The sequence below is a fragment of the Grampus griseus genome (assembly GCF_964374135.1).
Source record: "Grampus griseus genome assembly, chromosome: 1".
In the NCBI taxonomy this organism is placed as follows: domain Eukaryota; kingdom Metazoa; phylum Chordata; class Mammalia; order Artiodactyla; family Delphinidae; genus Grampus; species Grampus griseus.
Genome location: NC_139017.1, coordinates 167,985,790 through 168,001,241, shown reverse-complemented (window position 1 = coordinate 168,001,241; position 15,452 = coordinate 167,985,790). Strand labels below are relative to the sequence as shown.

At 51.0% G+C, this 15,452-nt stretch overlaps 1 protein-coding gene across 1 annotated transcript; it reads left to right on the top strand.

The window, feature by feature from the left end:
• Nucleotides 1-8,118: 8,118 nt before the first annotated feature.
• On the top strand, nt 8,119-15,165 carry UBXN10 (UBX domain protein 10; the record flags this gene model as incomplete). The annotated part of the gene is made up of 2 exons (XM_082667266.1): nt 8,119-8,135; nt 14,308-15,165. Exon 2 carries the CDS (start codon nt 14,323-14,325, stop codon nt 15,163-15,165), a length of 843 nt encoding a protein of 280 aa, XP_082523392.1. The 5' UTR covers nt 8,119-8,135; nt 14,308-14,322.
• Between the last annotated feature and the right edge of the window lie 287 nt (nt 15,166-15,452).

Below are 15,452 nucleotides of genomic sequence, written 5' to 3'. Positions count from 1 at the left end.
GTGTTACATTATTTAATCCTCACAATAACTTAAGAGGCTCTATTATCAGCTTAGAGATGGAGAAACTGAGGCCCAGAGAGTTTGGACAACTTCCTTGTGCTCAGACAGCTCCCTACTGCACAGACTTGTGGGGACCAATTAAATAATGCAAGTAAAACTGCTTGGCACTATAAAATGCTGTACCAGGCGACCACACCCTTCTTATTATTATAGCATCTTACAGAAAAACCCGAACGAACTTTTTGGCCAAACCAATATTATTAGCAATGGTAATGGTAGCCATATCCGGCACACTTCCCACAGGACGACAGAGGAGAATGTGGGCTCAGGGTCCCACATCCTCACATGGAGCCCCCACTAGTTAGTCAACAGCTCTCTTTAAAAGCAAGTGGTTTTTATGCACTCCATCATAAAGCAGGCTAACTCTGATAAGGTCAAGACCTGGACTATGAACCCTAGCTCAGCAGAGCCTAGAGGATTTGGCAGGTGTAGAGCTTCAGCTAGGTTTGCACTCTGTGGCAAAGTTTCCCAGGAAAATTTCAAAACGAGCGACCTGCTGAAGCATCCTGGGAGAGTTTGCCATTTTTGCCCTCGTTAGCAAGTTTCTGGTGGACGCTTCGAGACCAGGCCCTGACCGGGCCTGGTCCCAGGCAGCCTTCATTTCAGATGCTGCACGGGATGTTTTTAAATGAGGTTCCATCTTACAGGCTGGTTTCCTTTGTCTCTTTTGAGTATGAAAAAATAACTGTGTGGTGGTTTAGCCCATGATGAAGGGACTCATATCTTTCAAAAGATCGGGTGGTGACACTTTGGAGAGACAAAGAAAGGGACCTGGGTGCACTACCGGTAATGAGATGCTGCAGACACCTTTAAGCACCAACTATGCGTTCTTCTCATGAGACAAGACTGTGGCCCAAGGTGGGCCTCCAAGCTGACCAGAGACCAAATAGGTAAATATAGACCATATATAGATCGAAAGTCCCATGTGCAGAAATTCTATTCATTCTCCATTGATCCCGAATGGTTGGCATAGCTTCTGGCAGGTCCTTTCTTTAGGGATGGGATATCAGCTGTTCCTGACACTGTCACTCATTCACTGGGAATTGCCTCTGTCTGGTCGAAGGTTATGACTCCGCCAGGCGATGGGGGGAGGAGTAGCCCCTGGTCGAGGTGATGATTTAAAGGGCCAAACCCCTCACCCCCAGGATGTTGAGAAAAGGGAACTCTCATGCACTGTGGGTGGGAATGTAAACTGGTGCAGCCTCTGTGGAAAACAGTACGGAGGGTCCTCAAAATATTAGAAGTTGAACTACCATACGATCCAGCTATTCCACAGTAATCCGAAAACGCAGATGACCCATATGTTCATTATTTTCAGTAGCCAAAGTATGAAAGCAACCTAAGTATATATATATATTTAAAATGAAATATTACTCAGCCATAAAAAATTAAAAATTTTGCCATTTGCAACAACATGGATGGGCCTAGAGGGTATTATGCCAGCTGAAATAAGTCATAAAAAGAAAGACAAATACCATCTAATTTCACTTATATGTGGTATCTAAAAACCAAAACAAATGAACAAACAAAACAAAACAGAAACAGAGTCATAAATATGGAGAACAAACAGGTGGTTACCAGAGGGGAGGGAGGTGGAGGGTTGGATGAAAGAGGTGAAGGGCATTAAGAGATACAAACTTCCAGTTATAAAATGTCACGGGGATGTAATATACAGCACAAGGAATATAGCTGATAATACTGTAATAATTTTGAGTGGTGACAGATGGTTAATAGACTTATCATGGTGATCGTTTCCTAATGCATTTCCTCAGTCACTCTGGTAACCCCCTGAAATTAACATGATATTGTATGCCAACTATACTTCAATAAAAAAATAAATTAAAAAAAAAAGGGCCGCCCCCTTGCGTCCTTCAGGACAGCTCTGAAAGGCCATCCCAGGTCTCCCAGAGCTCGCTGGGGGACCAGATGTGGCCTTAGCAACCGTCTCCACGTGTCAGCTTCTCCTGCTCTCCAACTTCGCCTGGTTCACATCTGCACAGGTGTCTCTCCAGGGAGCCCCCTGGCAATGCACTTCTCCATCTCAGAGTCTGTGTCCGGGGAGGCCAGTCTAAGCCTGTGCAGAATGATGAGCACTGCTCTAGTGGTTGTATACATAAATGCCTTTGAGCTCAGAGAAAGGAGCAGTGGACTCACCTCCAAAAGGATGGAGGCGTTTGAGGGGGCCTTGAATGACCTTACATTTGTATTCTGCTCCTACTTCCTCCTCACTACAATGCTACCAGGCAGGACCTATCACTTCTTCATTTGACAATTGAGAAACCAACTCAGAGAGGAGAGGTGACCTGAAACAGTTCCACACGGTTACCAAGTGGCGGGGCCAGGACTAAGCTCTGTTCCCTAACTTCAAATCCACCTTGCTGGGCTCCCTACCTAAACCTCTTGTCTGGGTGGCATTTTGAAAGTTACAGAGCCTTTTCATAGATACTGACCTCCACAGCTGTGACTTAGGCAAGACAGACATGGTTCTCTCCCTTTGAGTAATCATTTACGGGTGCTTTGAATCGTGCTGAACCAAAGCTAAGAGCACAGGGCTAGGGGCCCAGAGACTTGATGAAGGGGGAGACGGAGGGAGGGAGGGAGGGAGGGAGGCATGACTCTTACGCCAGCCTCTAGGGCAGCAGCCAGCAAGTTGGCAGGTCCCTAGGAGTGACTCTCTCAAACCCATTACTTCATCTTACATGGGCAGTGATGAGACATTGGTTGGCTTTTCTCCCCATGGAGAAAATAAGGAGGAAAGAGCCTACAAGATCCACAAGTCAAAGGTCATTCTAGTTTGTTCACCTCGAGTCTAACTAGCACAGTGCCTGGCACAAACTAGTACCAATGGTGATGACGGTTGACATGTGTATCACCTGGTACAATTCTGAGCGCTTCACATAGATTTACTCCTTAAGCCCTCATGTCTAGTCCTCAGCTAGATAACTCCTGTTATTATCCTCGTTTTGAAGATAAAGGAAACTAGGCACTGAGAGATGGGCAGTGATAAATATTTGAGGGGTGAATGAATGAATGAATGATCCGAGGCCTATCATGCTTCAAGTCACAGAAATAAAAACGAAACTACAATCCGTTGGGGAGCAGAACGGGGCTCAACCTGGTACGTGGATTATCTCCTCGAATCCTCTTTCAATCCTCCCAAAGAGGCACAGATGATCAAGCCCGGTTCACAGGTGACGGGAGAGAGACGGGCAGGGGGTAGGTAGGCTGCCCCGCAAATGGACAGAGCCAGGGCTTAGTCCAGGTGTGTCTGACTCCAAAAACAGCACCCCTAACCCCTTCGCAGTTCTCTTGCTTACCTGTGGGTCACTGGGCCAAACCCTGTAACTGTCCAACACGCAGCTGAGAAAACAAAACCGAAGACGCCCCCGAGCGTCCAAGCCCATGGCACAATGCTCTTATTTTAGACAAAATTCTAGCAAGAGCATCACTCTTTTTCTCAGACCCAGAAGTTGAACAGAAATTAGAAAAAAGAGTGGCTGCTCTTAGCAGGAAGGCAAGGGAGAGAGAGGAATGATTAAAAGGATAACTGACCAAGCCCGTAAACCTGGGGCCAGGAGTGCAGGGCAGATGGCTCTAGCCACGTCAACAGTATTGCACCTGGAGCGAAGGTATTGACTTCCAAGCCCCGAGAAAAGGTTGTAGTGTGCAGAGATGCCACTTCCTGTCACAGCCACTGCAGCTCCCTGAGCCTCAGGGTCTTCATCTGTGAGATGGAGACAATAGTCCTGGCCCCCGACAGATTGCCGGCAAGATTCAACAAGCTCCCGATGGCAAAAGCACTTGGTCAGCGGTAGCCAAGGTGAGTTACCATGTCTGGTATGTTTTGCTGCAGAACACTGGGAAGAGTAGGCAATACATTTTTGGAAGTTTTCCAATACTATGGCAGAAATAATATTTAAGAAAGAAACAACTGCAGTATGTCAAGGGGTGAATTTCATTTTCTAGAAACTTCTCTCTTGCAGTGCCCTCAGGAAGTTGATTCATCGGGAGGCATGACTAACTGTGGCAGCCTCTTGGCCTCTTAACCAGAAGATCCACCCAGTTCACCTTCTGCTTGAAGGTTATCCGTGATCTCAATCGACATGTCTAATGGGATTGAGGACAGACAGTAGGACACTGGGTACAGACTCCAAAATCTACAAGTCGCTAGTTCACAAAAAAAAAAAAAAAAAAAAGGCCAATTGCTCTTTGGGGACAAGCTGCTAAGAAACTGAAGCTCCTGCCTTCAGCCCAGACCCGGGGGGGGCTCATTTAGACTTCAAGCCACATACCCTTGGGGGGATACCAACTGGCAACTTGCTGGATCTCTCACAGAAAAGCCAGCTGTATCACCATCATCATGAATTGAATTCTCATATGTACCTACCACAAAGCAGGCACGTGGTGGGCAAAGCAGGAAACTCAGACACAGGCAAGTTCCTGCCCACAAGGAGCTCATAATCTACTGAAGAAGATGTGCACCGTGAGATGAGAACAATAGGATGATGAACTTAACCCTCACCAAGCACTCACCATGCACCAGGCACTACGCTAAGACCTTTACATGTGTTATCTCATTTCACCCTCGCGACAATCCTATTCTCATCATCTCTGTTCTACAGAGGTGAAAACCGAGGTCCAGAGACGTTAAAGCAGTTACCCAAGGTCTCCAGCTAGCGAGGGGTGGAGCTGGGATTCAAACTCAAGCCTTGACCCCAGAGGTCACGCCTGCAACCCCATGACCAGCGCAATAGGCAGGTACAGGTAAAGTGCCAGGTGGGAATACTGGGGTGGGGGATGGGCCTCTGGGGTACAGGGTGGGCTTTGGAATCAGCTGGACTGGGGCCCTAAAAGTGCTCTGCCAATCGTTAACTTGGGGGGCCCTGAGATTCAATTGTTTTCTACAACTACATTGGCAGGGAGGAGAGTCCTGAAGATGAGAGGAGTTGACCTAGTGGGGGCCCATGGCGCCATCTTGGGCATCTTCCACTGGACCAGACGGGATCAGAGAAAGCACAGGAGGGGTGTGTGTGTCGGGGGGGGGGGCGGTGTGGTCAGGAAAGACCTTCAAGAAAATGGTGACTTTCAAGATGGGCCTTGAAGGATCAGTAAATTTGGATTAACTTCAAGGAAGGGAGCAGGGTCGGGCAGGCACATGCAAGGACCCTGGAGGTGAAAAGGCTGAGGGCCCATTTGGGGGACAAGCTGGCTGGAGCCCAGGAAGAGAGCTGTGGAGTAGAGAGACCCATGGCTGGGAAGGAGGTGAATCCACATTTAAGCTGGCAGGGCAGTGACCTTTGACCACGTTTACTAAGAATCCACTTTGCATGTGTGCTGAAGACCTGGCATTAAAGGGTTCATCCTTTAAAGACATCCTCTTCAAAAAAGGCGGAGAGACAAAGGTAGCGGAGTCAGCCCTCTCTTTAAAGAGCAGGCAGGCACAGCAGTTGTCTGGCCAGCTTCCTTTCCTTCCCTTCCCTCCAGCCTCCCCCCTAGGGCTGTGCCTTCCATGGCCCCTGGGAGCAAAAGGCACACACTGCTGAAGATTAAACAGACCCTAGGCATAAGCACCGTTTCACTGTGTGCACACATGGGGACACATTCACGCACACAAACACACTCACGCACACAAATGGGGTAAGAAGCCAATCTGATTTTCCAAAAGATTGCATAATTCTTAGGTGATATTAAAATAGCTGATGAAGAATCCGCTTTAATCTTTTTTGGGTGGGCGTTGAAGGGCTGAAGAGTCTTGCTTAGATATTTCTGACAGAATCATTTACAAGAAATAAGCCTCCAGCACAGAGCTTTAAAACCTTCAGCTCCTAAAACCTCTAGCTCCTGCACCTTCTTAGGTCCCTAGATGCCTCCCTAGATGTGCAGGGTGGGTGAGGGGGTGACCCTTGCAGGAGGCCCGCCCAACCCAGGGACTCGCCAGCAGCTCCCACAGGTCAGGTGCTTCTTCTCTGAGATGGGAAGAAACACCACCGCTGAAACGATCCCCTCTTTCCCCCCAGAGAACTTCCTGTCCGTGCCAATCACGTGGCAGATAATCATGTCCAGCCTGTGCTGCTCTTCCACCCTTGGCTCCGATTGTACTGAAAGGAATCTGATTGGTAACTCCTTATGACTGTGCGACTTGTCTTCTCAGCCAATTGTGAATATCTTGCAGGTGGGTTAGAGCTGCGCTCGATCACAGTCCTGTATCCATGCATCTGGGATAGACAAGGTAGCAAACATTTTGCCATTATGCTGGGTAGAGAATCTGAATTTTTTCATCTGATGATATGGTTCTTGAATGTCTCCTAACATTATCTTCTAATAATATAGTCACTAGTTATTCCTCTGCAAATTCCAAGAGTCTAGAACAGGGCCTGGCAGACAAGTGTCCAGTTAGGACTCCTTCTGAAGCTATCTTAATTCCATCTTGGAAGAAAGCCTTCATCTATTAAGTTGGGATCTGAAGGGTAAGTGGCCATTAGGCAAAGAAAGAGGATGAGAAGTTGGGGAGCGTGGAGAAGAATCTTGTAGGCAGAGGGGACAGCAGGAGCAAGGGCCTGAAGTACGATGAGGGTGTGTACAGGTGTGACCCTGTGGCCGGGGACAGGCTTCAGGGCAGCCCTGGATCAGCGGTGAATCTCGGACAGAATCAGAGGATGGGTTCCCTCCCATCGGAACAGGAGGGAGGAAGGAAAGCAAGGAGACGAAAGTAGGCAAGTTTGTAGGTCTGAGGGCAGAAGCTGAGAAAGTTTCCATATGATGGCTTCTATCTTCTCTCTGAGGAGGGAAGTAAGGATATCTTCTGAGCAGGAAGAGGAACGAGGAGAGGTGAGAGATTTTGGGAGAGAGGACAAGGTCTGAAATAGCCACTGGGAAGAAAGGAGTCAAAACTGGGCTGGGGAAAGTGGGAGGATTTCTGTGTAGGACTGAGCGTCCAAAGGAGGTTGGAGACCCCATGTTTCCATGACATCAATGCCTGTGGCTGGTCAAGATTTCTTCAGGACCTTGGTGTAGGTGGACTGGTTGGGGTTTCCTCAGGTGGGAGTGATGGAAAGACAGCAAGACAAGGGCACGGCTTCTTGCAAGGGAATAGCTGAGGTAATGGAGCTTGAACTCAACAGGGTAGGGAAGACACAGGTTGATACGGAGAAAGCAGAAAGGCAATGGAGGGGCCTCTGGAAGATGTTGAATGACAAGCGTGGTAGAAGTGGCTGGAGTTGCAGAAGAAGTCATGGTCAGGAGGTTGACGTCAAAGCAGGTGCAGATGCAGCTACAGCAAGATTTCGGATGTGGCCCGGGTGTGCTAGGCTGATAGGGAAATGAGGAGGTCAAGGAACGGGTGTCGAACGGGCGGCCTCAAACAGACGCCCTAAAAGCAGCTGCTCAGATTCTAGGATTCACAAGAATCAGTCATCTCAGCAGCTGCATCTGCCAATCAGGGACACTGAGAGGGTCAGGGCCTCAGCCAAGGTCACGAAAGGGGTTTGAGGCAGGTGGGCCTGCCACCCCCAGCCTCCTGGCCAGGGCTCTCCTGCCCCTGGACGCCCTCTCCCCCAGGAGATGTGCGGCGAGGCAGGGAGGCTAGGTGAGGAAAAGAAGAGGCAGCAGAGGCCAGGCCTGAGTCCCCACCCCGTCTCCTCCCGGGGCCGAGCCCAGCCCCAACACTCCCCCCGCCCCTCCCCCCCGCCCCAACCCTACCCCGCCCCTCCCCCCCCGCCCCAACCCTACCCCGCCCCTACCCCCGCCCCTACCCACGCCCCAACCCTACCCCCGCCCCTCCCCCCCGCCCCAACCCTCCCCCCGCCCCTCCCCCCGCCCCAACCCTACCCCTGCCCCTACCCTACCCCGCCCCTACCCTGCCCAACCCTACCCCGCCCCTCCCCCCCGCCCCAACCCTACCCCGCCCCTCCCCCCGCCCCAACCCTACCCCGCCCCTCCCCCTCCCCCCAGGCCGGGCCGGTTCCGGCCAGACCGGAAGCACGTGTCCGCCCACCGGCGCGGTTGCCCGGGAGACCCAGGCTGTTTACCCGCGGGACAGTGCCCGGCGACGGCGGCGGATGGAGCGGCGCCGCTAGGTGAGCGCGGCCGGCCGCCGGCCCGCGGGTTTGTCCTCGGCCTCCTGGGGGCGTGGGAGGGGCCGGGAGAGGCCAGCCCCGAGGGGCCCGTCGCCCGGGCGGGCCTCCGCAGACTCGGCCCCAGGGGCGAAGCCCGGGAGACAGGTCAGGGGCCAGGAGGGAAGCGGCTGCTCCCCAGGGGCAGAGCCAGCCCGGCCAGAGCTCACCGTTGCCGGAATGGGACAGCTCCCGGGCTTTTCGGAAGCCGAGGGCCCTAGGAAACCGCTGGGCCATGCCCTCCTGGCTGGGCAGTACAGACCGAACACAGACTCCGAGGGACAGGGGGATGTCCTGTCACACGGAGAGATCGGAACCAGATCTGAGCCTCCCCCCAGACCCCCGCTGTTTCACCCAGGTCAACTCGCACTTTCTAGAGGCTCTTTCTTGCCCCTCCCCCACATCCATCCTGCCGCCTAATCTTGCCTCCTTCTAGAACTAACAGTACTTGAAAAGAACTGAGCTCTTCTCCACCTACCTCTAATCCCCCCTCCCCACTGCTGCTGGAATCATGCCCAGTTCCTTTTCCAGACCTTTGATCACTTGGTGGCTTGTGGTCCAATTTCTCCACTCCCCCTTTTAAACATGGCACTCTGCGTAGGACAGTGTATTCTAATCTTTAGTCCTGGGTAGAACTGGGAATGGTACCAAAGTTTTCTCATTCTCAGGCCAACTACTATCTCCTGTTTGTTCTCCTGAGCGTTTTCATCCTCAAAGCCTCACAAGGAGGAGTGGGGATTGGCAGAGGATAGTATTAACTGACAAACATTTTTAAAAGACCAATTCAAATGTATGCACCCTTGGTATATACCAGCAGATGATATGTGGGTAGTTATATTTTATTGCATTTATTGTAGGCTTAGGTTTGGGTTGTGAGTGAAATAGGGTGGTCTGACCCCGTGGTGGGAGGTGGGAGCCTTTGGAAAGCCAGAAGATGGCGTTAGCTTCTCCTATCCAATTCTTCTTCTTTCCAGTTGATTTGGTGAGTAATCTTAAGGAATGGGCACCTGCCCTTTTGGCAGTTCCTTGGGAACCGTTATCAATGTTTGTTTCCTGACTCCTAGCAGGCCTCTGGGGTGCAGCTATTATGTTTAAGTAAACAGGCCACTTGCCTATTCAACAGGCAGCTTGATGGAAGCCTACGCCTAGATCTTGTCAAATCACTTTGTGGTTGAGAGTCTGCCAGGCCTAGAGGTGGTGAGATGAGCTGAGCGGGGTTGATGATGGATGCAGCAGAAGCCTCCCTGGACTGAGGCGGGAAGGCAGAGATTGAGACCCAAGGTGTGAATATAAAGACACCGTTGGCCCAGGTCCCCAAACACCTGTTTCCCCCACCTCCCCTCTCGATGTGGGAGAAGCTGGGGAGAGTTGATGTTCCCTCCATGTAACAGATGGTTCCTGCTCTCGGCAGGAGGCAGCGGGTTATGAAAGCAGGTTTGAGGGAACGGTTTTACCTGAAGGAGGTGTTAATCTCTAAATAACCATGAGTGGGCTTATAGGGATTAGTCATAATTGAGGTTTTTCTCCGAGATAGCTCGCAGTCATGTTATCTTATGACCAGGGTGTCTTGGATATGACACCCCCTGAACATGGATAATTATATAGTACCAAAAGGTATGGAAAGTGCATGCACACACTCAAGTTTTACTGTTAAAAATAATCCAGCAGGGAGCCTGTGAGAACATATGACTTTCCTCAGCAAAGTTGTTAAGGAAGAGGTTTCTAAGTTACCAAACTTACTGACAGTTAAGCCTTCCCGAGGCGTGTGTGGGAATTAGAAGCCAAGTCTGTGATAACTGGGTAGAAGCTGTGGCAAATTAACAGCCCTTCTTCGACGGGGAAGGGTGGGCAGAGAGGGGGAGCTGGTCTCCCAGTTAAGCTTCTCTTTGGCAGAACAGTTGGGCAGTTATGACCTCCCCATGCCACCCTGAGTTAAGTGCAGAGCTGCTTAATTACAAGTGAAAGACTTTGACTAAAATTAAAGGGAACCCCCCCCCCACATTCTTCACAGTTGATCAGAAAATAGATTAAATTAACAAGGAGCTGGGCAGGCTTGTTTGATGCCAAGGAGAAGGCTCCCGAACTCCCAGCAGCCAGATTGAGTGTGAAAGACTAGAAGTGGGAAAATGGGAGTGTGGAAAGACACGGCCTGTGAGCAGAAGGGAGCAAACACAGAGGCCTTGCAGTCAAGAAAGACAGGGCAGACTTCTTTTTCTTCTTTTTTTACATCTTTATTGGAGTATAATTGCTTTACAATGGTGTGTTAGTTTCTGCTTTATAACAAAGTGAATCAGCTATACGTATACATATATCCCCATATCTCTTCCCTCTTGCGTCTCCCTCCCACCCTCCCTATCCCACCCCTCTAGGTGGTCACAGAGCACGGAGCTGATCTCCCTGTGCTATGCGGCTGCTTCCCACTAGCTAGCTATTTTACATTTGGTAGTGTATATATGTCCATGCCACTCTCACTTCGTCCCAGCTTACCCTTCCCCCTCCCCGTGTCCTCAAGTCCATTCTCTACATCTGCGTCTTACTCCTGTCCTGCCCCTAGTTTCTTCAGAACCATTTTTTTTTTTTTAAGACTCCATATATGTGTTAGCATACGGTATTTGTTTTTCTCTTTCTGACAGGGCAGACTTTGAACTGAGTAGGCCTTCAGGAATACACAGGGATACTGTGTTTTGTTTGGTTGTGGTTTTAGTGGTGAGGAAGGGGATACGCCCTAAAATTAGACAATGATGGTAATATGCACAGAATGGGAATATTAGGGTGCAGAGCTAAGGGGCTTGAATTGCATTGCTCAGCATTGTGTGATGAAGGTAGCTTGGAGTCAGTGAATGGGAGGTAAGTATACGATTAAAGTGTGGGATTAGGGGGAATTCCCTGGCGGTCCAGTGGTTAGGACTCCATGGTTTCACTGCCGAGAGCCCAGGTTTGATCCCTGGTCGGGGAACTAAGATCCCACAAGCCATGTGGCGTGGCCAATACATAACTAACTAAATAAATAAATAAAAGTATGGGATTAGAAGGGACATATTAGAATGCATTTTTGGAGGCAGTAGCTCATTGGAGTCAACCTTCCGGCATTTCTGTGCAGTGGGTGGGGCAGGCACGGGTCCCCTGAGTCACCCAGCCGATTAGAGGTGACTGGGAGTAGACCCGCCACGGACACCGTGGGGAAAAGCTCTGAAGCAACAGGTAAGACTTTTGGACCTAAAACAATCGAAAGCACTAAATAAACAGAAAACAAAAACCAAAAGCAGAAAAATGAAGCCTTTACTGTGTGCCAAGCCTGGTTTTTACGGCCTTACCTATGATGTTTCGTATTACTGTCCTCATGTTGCAGATAAAGAGACTGATGTTCAGAGGTAGTTAAATAATGTTTTCAAGGTCATATAGCTGATTCTATAGATGAGGAAAGCAGTGTATGAGAAAGGTAGAATGACTGTCCCGTGGTCATCCAGCTAGCTCTGGGCAGGGCCTGAAATAGAACCTAGGTCTCACGACACCTCCCAAACGTGCTGCTTCCTGGGGAGGCTCTGGGAAGCTACCAGAAGGTCTTTCGAGGGCTGGGAGAGGGCTGGTCAGGCTGCAGGTGGAGAGAGCCGCAGTCGCAGTGGTGGTCAGGATTCAGAGGAGGCAGGGAGCCCAACACGTTGCAGCGTCCTGGGAAGGATGTAACCAGGGACTGGGAAGAAAAGGTGATCAGAAGCGTGTTAGCGAAGGTGCTGTGAAGACGACGAGGACAGGGGAGGGGGCCTGACTTGGCAGTTCCAGGCCCGCAAGAGAAACACGCCTCCCACCGTGCTTCAGGACGTGCACTCGTGCACACCCCCAAATACAGGGTGTGGGAGGTCCAAACACAGGGGCCCTCAAAGTGTTGACAAGGTGGTTGGGAAGAAGAAATGTCAGCAGCTAACGAAGAGACTGAATGTGACCAGTGCTGGGGGAGAGGCCAAGTCTGGTCCTGGAGAACAGGACTGGGTGTCACAGACCTGGATTCTCTTTCAGCCTCTGCCGCCAGCTGACTTGGTGGCCTGGGGCATTTGCTCTGCTTTTCTGGCTCACACATCTGTAGAATTAGCATGTGGCCGGAGGCCCCTTTGGAGTTGGCCTAGGACGGGGTTTGGTGAACCATGGCCCACAGGCCAGATCACACCACTGTGTGTGTGTGGCTCATGAGCTAACAATAGCTTTTACACTTTTAATGGTTGGAAAAAATAAAAAGAAGAAGATTTTGTGCCGCATGAAAATGATATGAAATTCAAATGCCAGTGCCCATAAAGGCAGTTCTCTTGGGACAAAGCCACACCCGTTCATTTACACACTGTCTATGGCGGCGTTCACACCACAAGGGCAGAGATGAGTCGTTGTGACAGACTGTGGCCCACGAAGCCGAAAATATTTACTGTCTGGCCATTTACGGAAAGGGATTGCCAACCCCGGTCTAGAAGCCGAGTGCCCCCCGTGAGATCTGGCCAGTGGGTGGACCAGCAGTGGAGTCTCCTTCTCCTCTCCCCCAGCCTGATGACAAAGTGAGGGCAGCAGAGGGATGTTGCATGAAGTGACTTGCACAGAACCACCTAGAAGGTTGAATGAAAAGCCAGTAGAAAGGAAAATGAAGTATGGAGGGGGAACGGGGAAAATGGGCATGGCAGAGGGTGGTGATTGCCCAGTGAATACGGGGCGGGAGCCCCCCTGCCACCTGTGGCAGGAAGCTCAAGCTCTCAGCTCTTTTTTTTTATCATCTTTATTGGAGTCTAATTGCTTTACAATGGTGTGTTAGTTTCGGCTGTGTAACAAAGTGAATCAGCTATACGTATACATATATCCCCATATCCCCTCCCTCTTGCGTCTCCCTCCCACCCTCCCTATCCCACCCCTCTAGGTGGACACAAAGCACCGAGCTGATCTCCCTGTGCTATGCGGCTGCTTCCCACTAGCTATCTATTTTACATTTGGTAGTGTATATATGTCCATGCCACTCTCTCACTTTATCCCAGCTTACCCTTCCCCCTCCCCGTGTCCTCAGGTCCATTCTCTAGTAGGTCTGTGTCTTTATTCCCGTCCTGCCCCTAGGTTCTTCATAACCTTTTTTTCTTTTTTTCAGATTCCATATGTGGCACATATATACAATGGAATATTAGCCATAAAAAGAAGTGAAATTGAGTTATTTGTAGTGAGGTGGATGGACCTAGAGTCTGTCATACAGAGTGAAGTAAGTCAGAAAGAGAAAAACAAATACCGTCTGCTAACAAATATATATAGCTCTCAGCTCTTGAGCGAAGCTGAGCTTGGATTCCCTGCTGGGTAACTGAACAGGGATACTTTCTCTCTTCGGAGCAAAGGCAGCCACGGTAACGCTGTCTTCTGGGCCTCCAGGTCTGTGGACAGTGTAGGGCGGAGCACCCCACCCTGGGAGCCAGCAGATCCCGCCCTCAGGACTGGACCCTGGCTCTTCCCTCGCCTGGGACACTTTCCCCCTAGAGCAAGGGTGGGCAAACCACAGCCTGTGGGCCAAATGGGGCCCACCCCTGTCCTTGTAAATAAAGTTGCCTGGGAACACAGGGAACACAGCCGCAGTCCCTTGCTTACGTATTGTCTATGGCTGTTCTTGTGCTACAGGGGCAGGGGTGAGTGGTTGGATCAGAGACCACGTGGCTCCCAAAGCCAAAACCATTTAGAGAAACAGTTAGCTGAGCCCTGCTCTCGATTGCAACAGGGCTTATTCCTTCGCATCAATCTGGTCTCTCAGGTTAAAGCCCTCCCAACCCCCTGTAAGAATAAGAATTAGTCACTCGCTGGTGCAATACTTTATTTTCCTCATAGCAGTTAGTGGTCGTTGAAAATATCTATTTACTTGTGGATTTAACACCAGCCTCTTCTCACTATAATAATTTAAGTTGCAAGGACTTTGGTTCACTGATATATTCCAATGCCTGGAATGAAGGAATGAATGAATTGCAGCTGGTGCCCTTCTCCAGATGCCAGAAATCCAGAGAGAAGCTCCTCTGCACACCCCCTCCCGCCCCCATTGTGGCCGGTCCTTGTTCTGGATCCTGGGAAGTGAATGGCTCAGGTCCAGAAGTCCTAGAACATTTAACCCACAGCCTCCTCTCTTTTGCTTCCTTAGGGGTCTTGAGGAGCAATGGCCACAGGAGCCCCTGTGAACATAGCCCCCCCTGAATACAGCACTGTTGTCAGCACAGCAGCTGACAGCTTCACTTGGCGGCCAGACTCACTAAACATGCGCGTCACGAGGCCCAAGTCCGCCAAGGGACGTCCTCGGCCAAGTCTGCATAAGCCCGCAGGCACGGAGGGATGCTGCAGCCTCACGCCATCTTCACCTCCAGCCATTCCCTGCGAGTCGCCGAGCAGCCAGAAACCGGGAGCCTGCACACCCAAATCTCCGAATCCGGGAGCCCCCGATGAGATCCCGGAGCTGCTGCAGCAGGTGCCCATAGGGGCATCCTCTTCCCTCAATAAATACCCAGTCCTTCCTTCCATCAACAGGAAGACGCTGGAGGAGGGGGCCCTGGAAACAGTTGCTAAAAAGGCTGGTTCCCTGCAGCTGAGCAGCACCCAGGCTCTTGACCAAGCGGAGACCCGCACCGTGAAGATGAGGGAAGAAGATTCCCGAGCTCAGCCTTGTTCCCCGGAGAGGAAATTCATCATGGGGACCAAGAGACAAAGCTCCTACAGGGCCAGAGACCTGGAGGAACCGTCGGATCAAGAGCCTAGGCTGCTGCTTGCCGTCAGATCGCCATCCGGACGGAGGTTTGTCCACCATTTCCGGCCAACTGATGACTTATACACGGTTGTCGCCGTGGCCGAACACAAGAACAAGGCCACCTACCGACACCGCAGCATTGAAACGATGGAGGTGCCCAGGAGACATTTCTCTGACCTCACCAAGTCTCTGCAGGAGTGCGGAATCCTGCACAAGTCGGTGCTGGGCATCTCACAGGAAGCTGGGGAGGGGTGGCCCTGAGTCGGCAGCCACCCAGCTGGGGTCCCGGGTCTCTGAGCAAGGAGCATGCTTGGGTGCCACGGCCTCCCAGGCAGCTTGGTCCCAAGTGCCGTGTGAATCTGGTGCGGCTGTGACGGCTGTGACTCTTGGGACACTCGCCCTCAGAGCATCTTCTCTGACGCAGTGAAATCTACGCAGGCGCCAAATGCGTTAAGAGGATTCTCTTCCGGTGGTTGAATTCTCTCCACCACGGCAGTGAACTGGCAAGTGACCAAGGCTGTTCCTGGAACAGCTGTGACCAGGCCTTC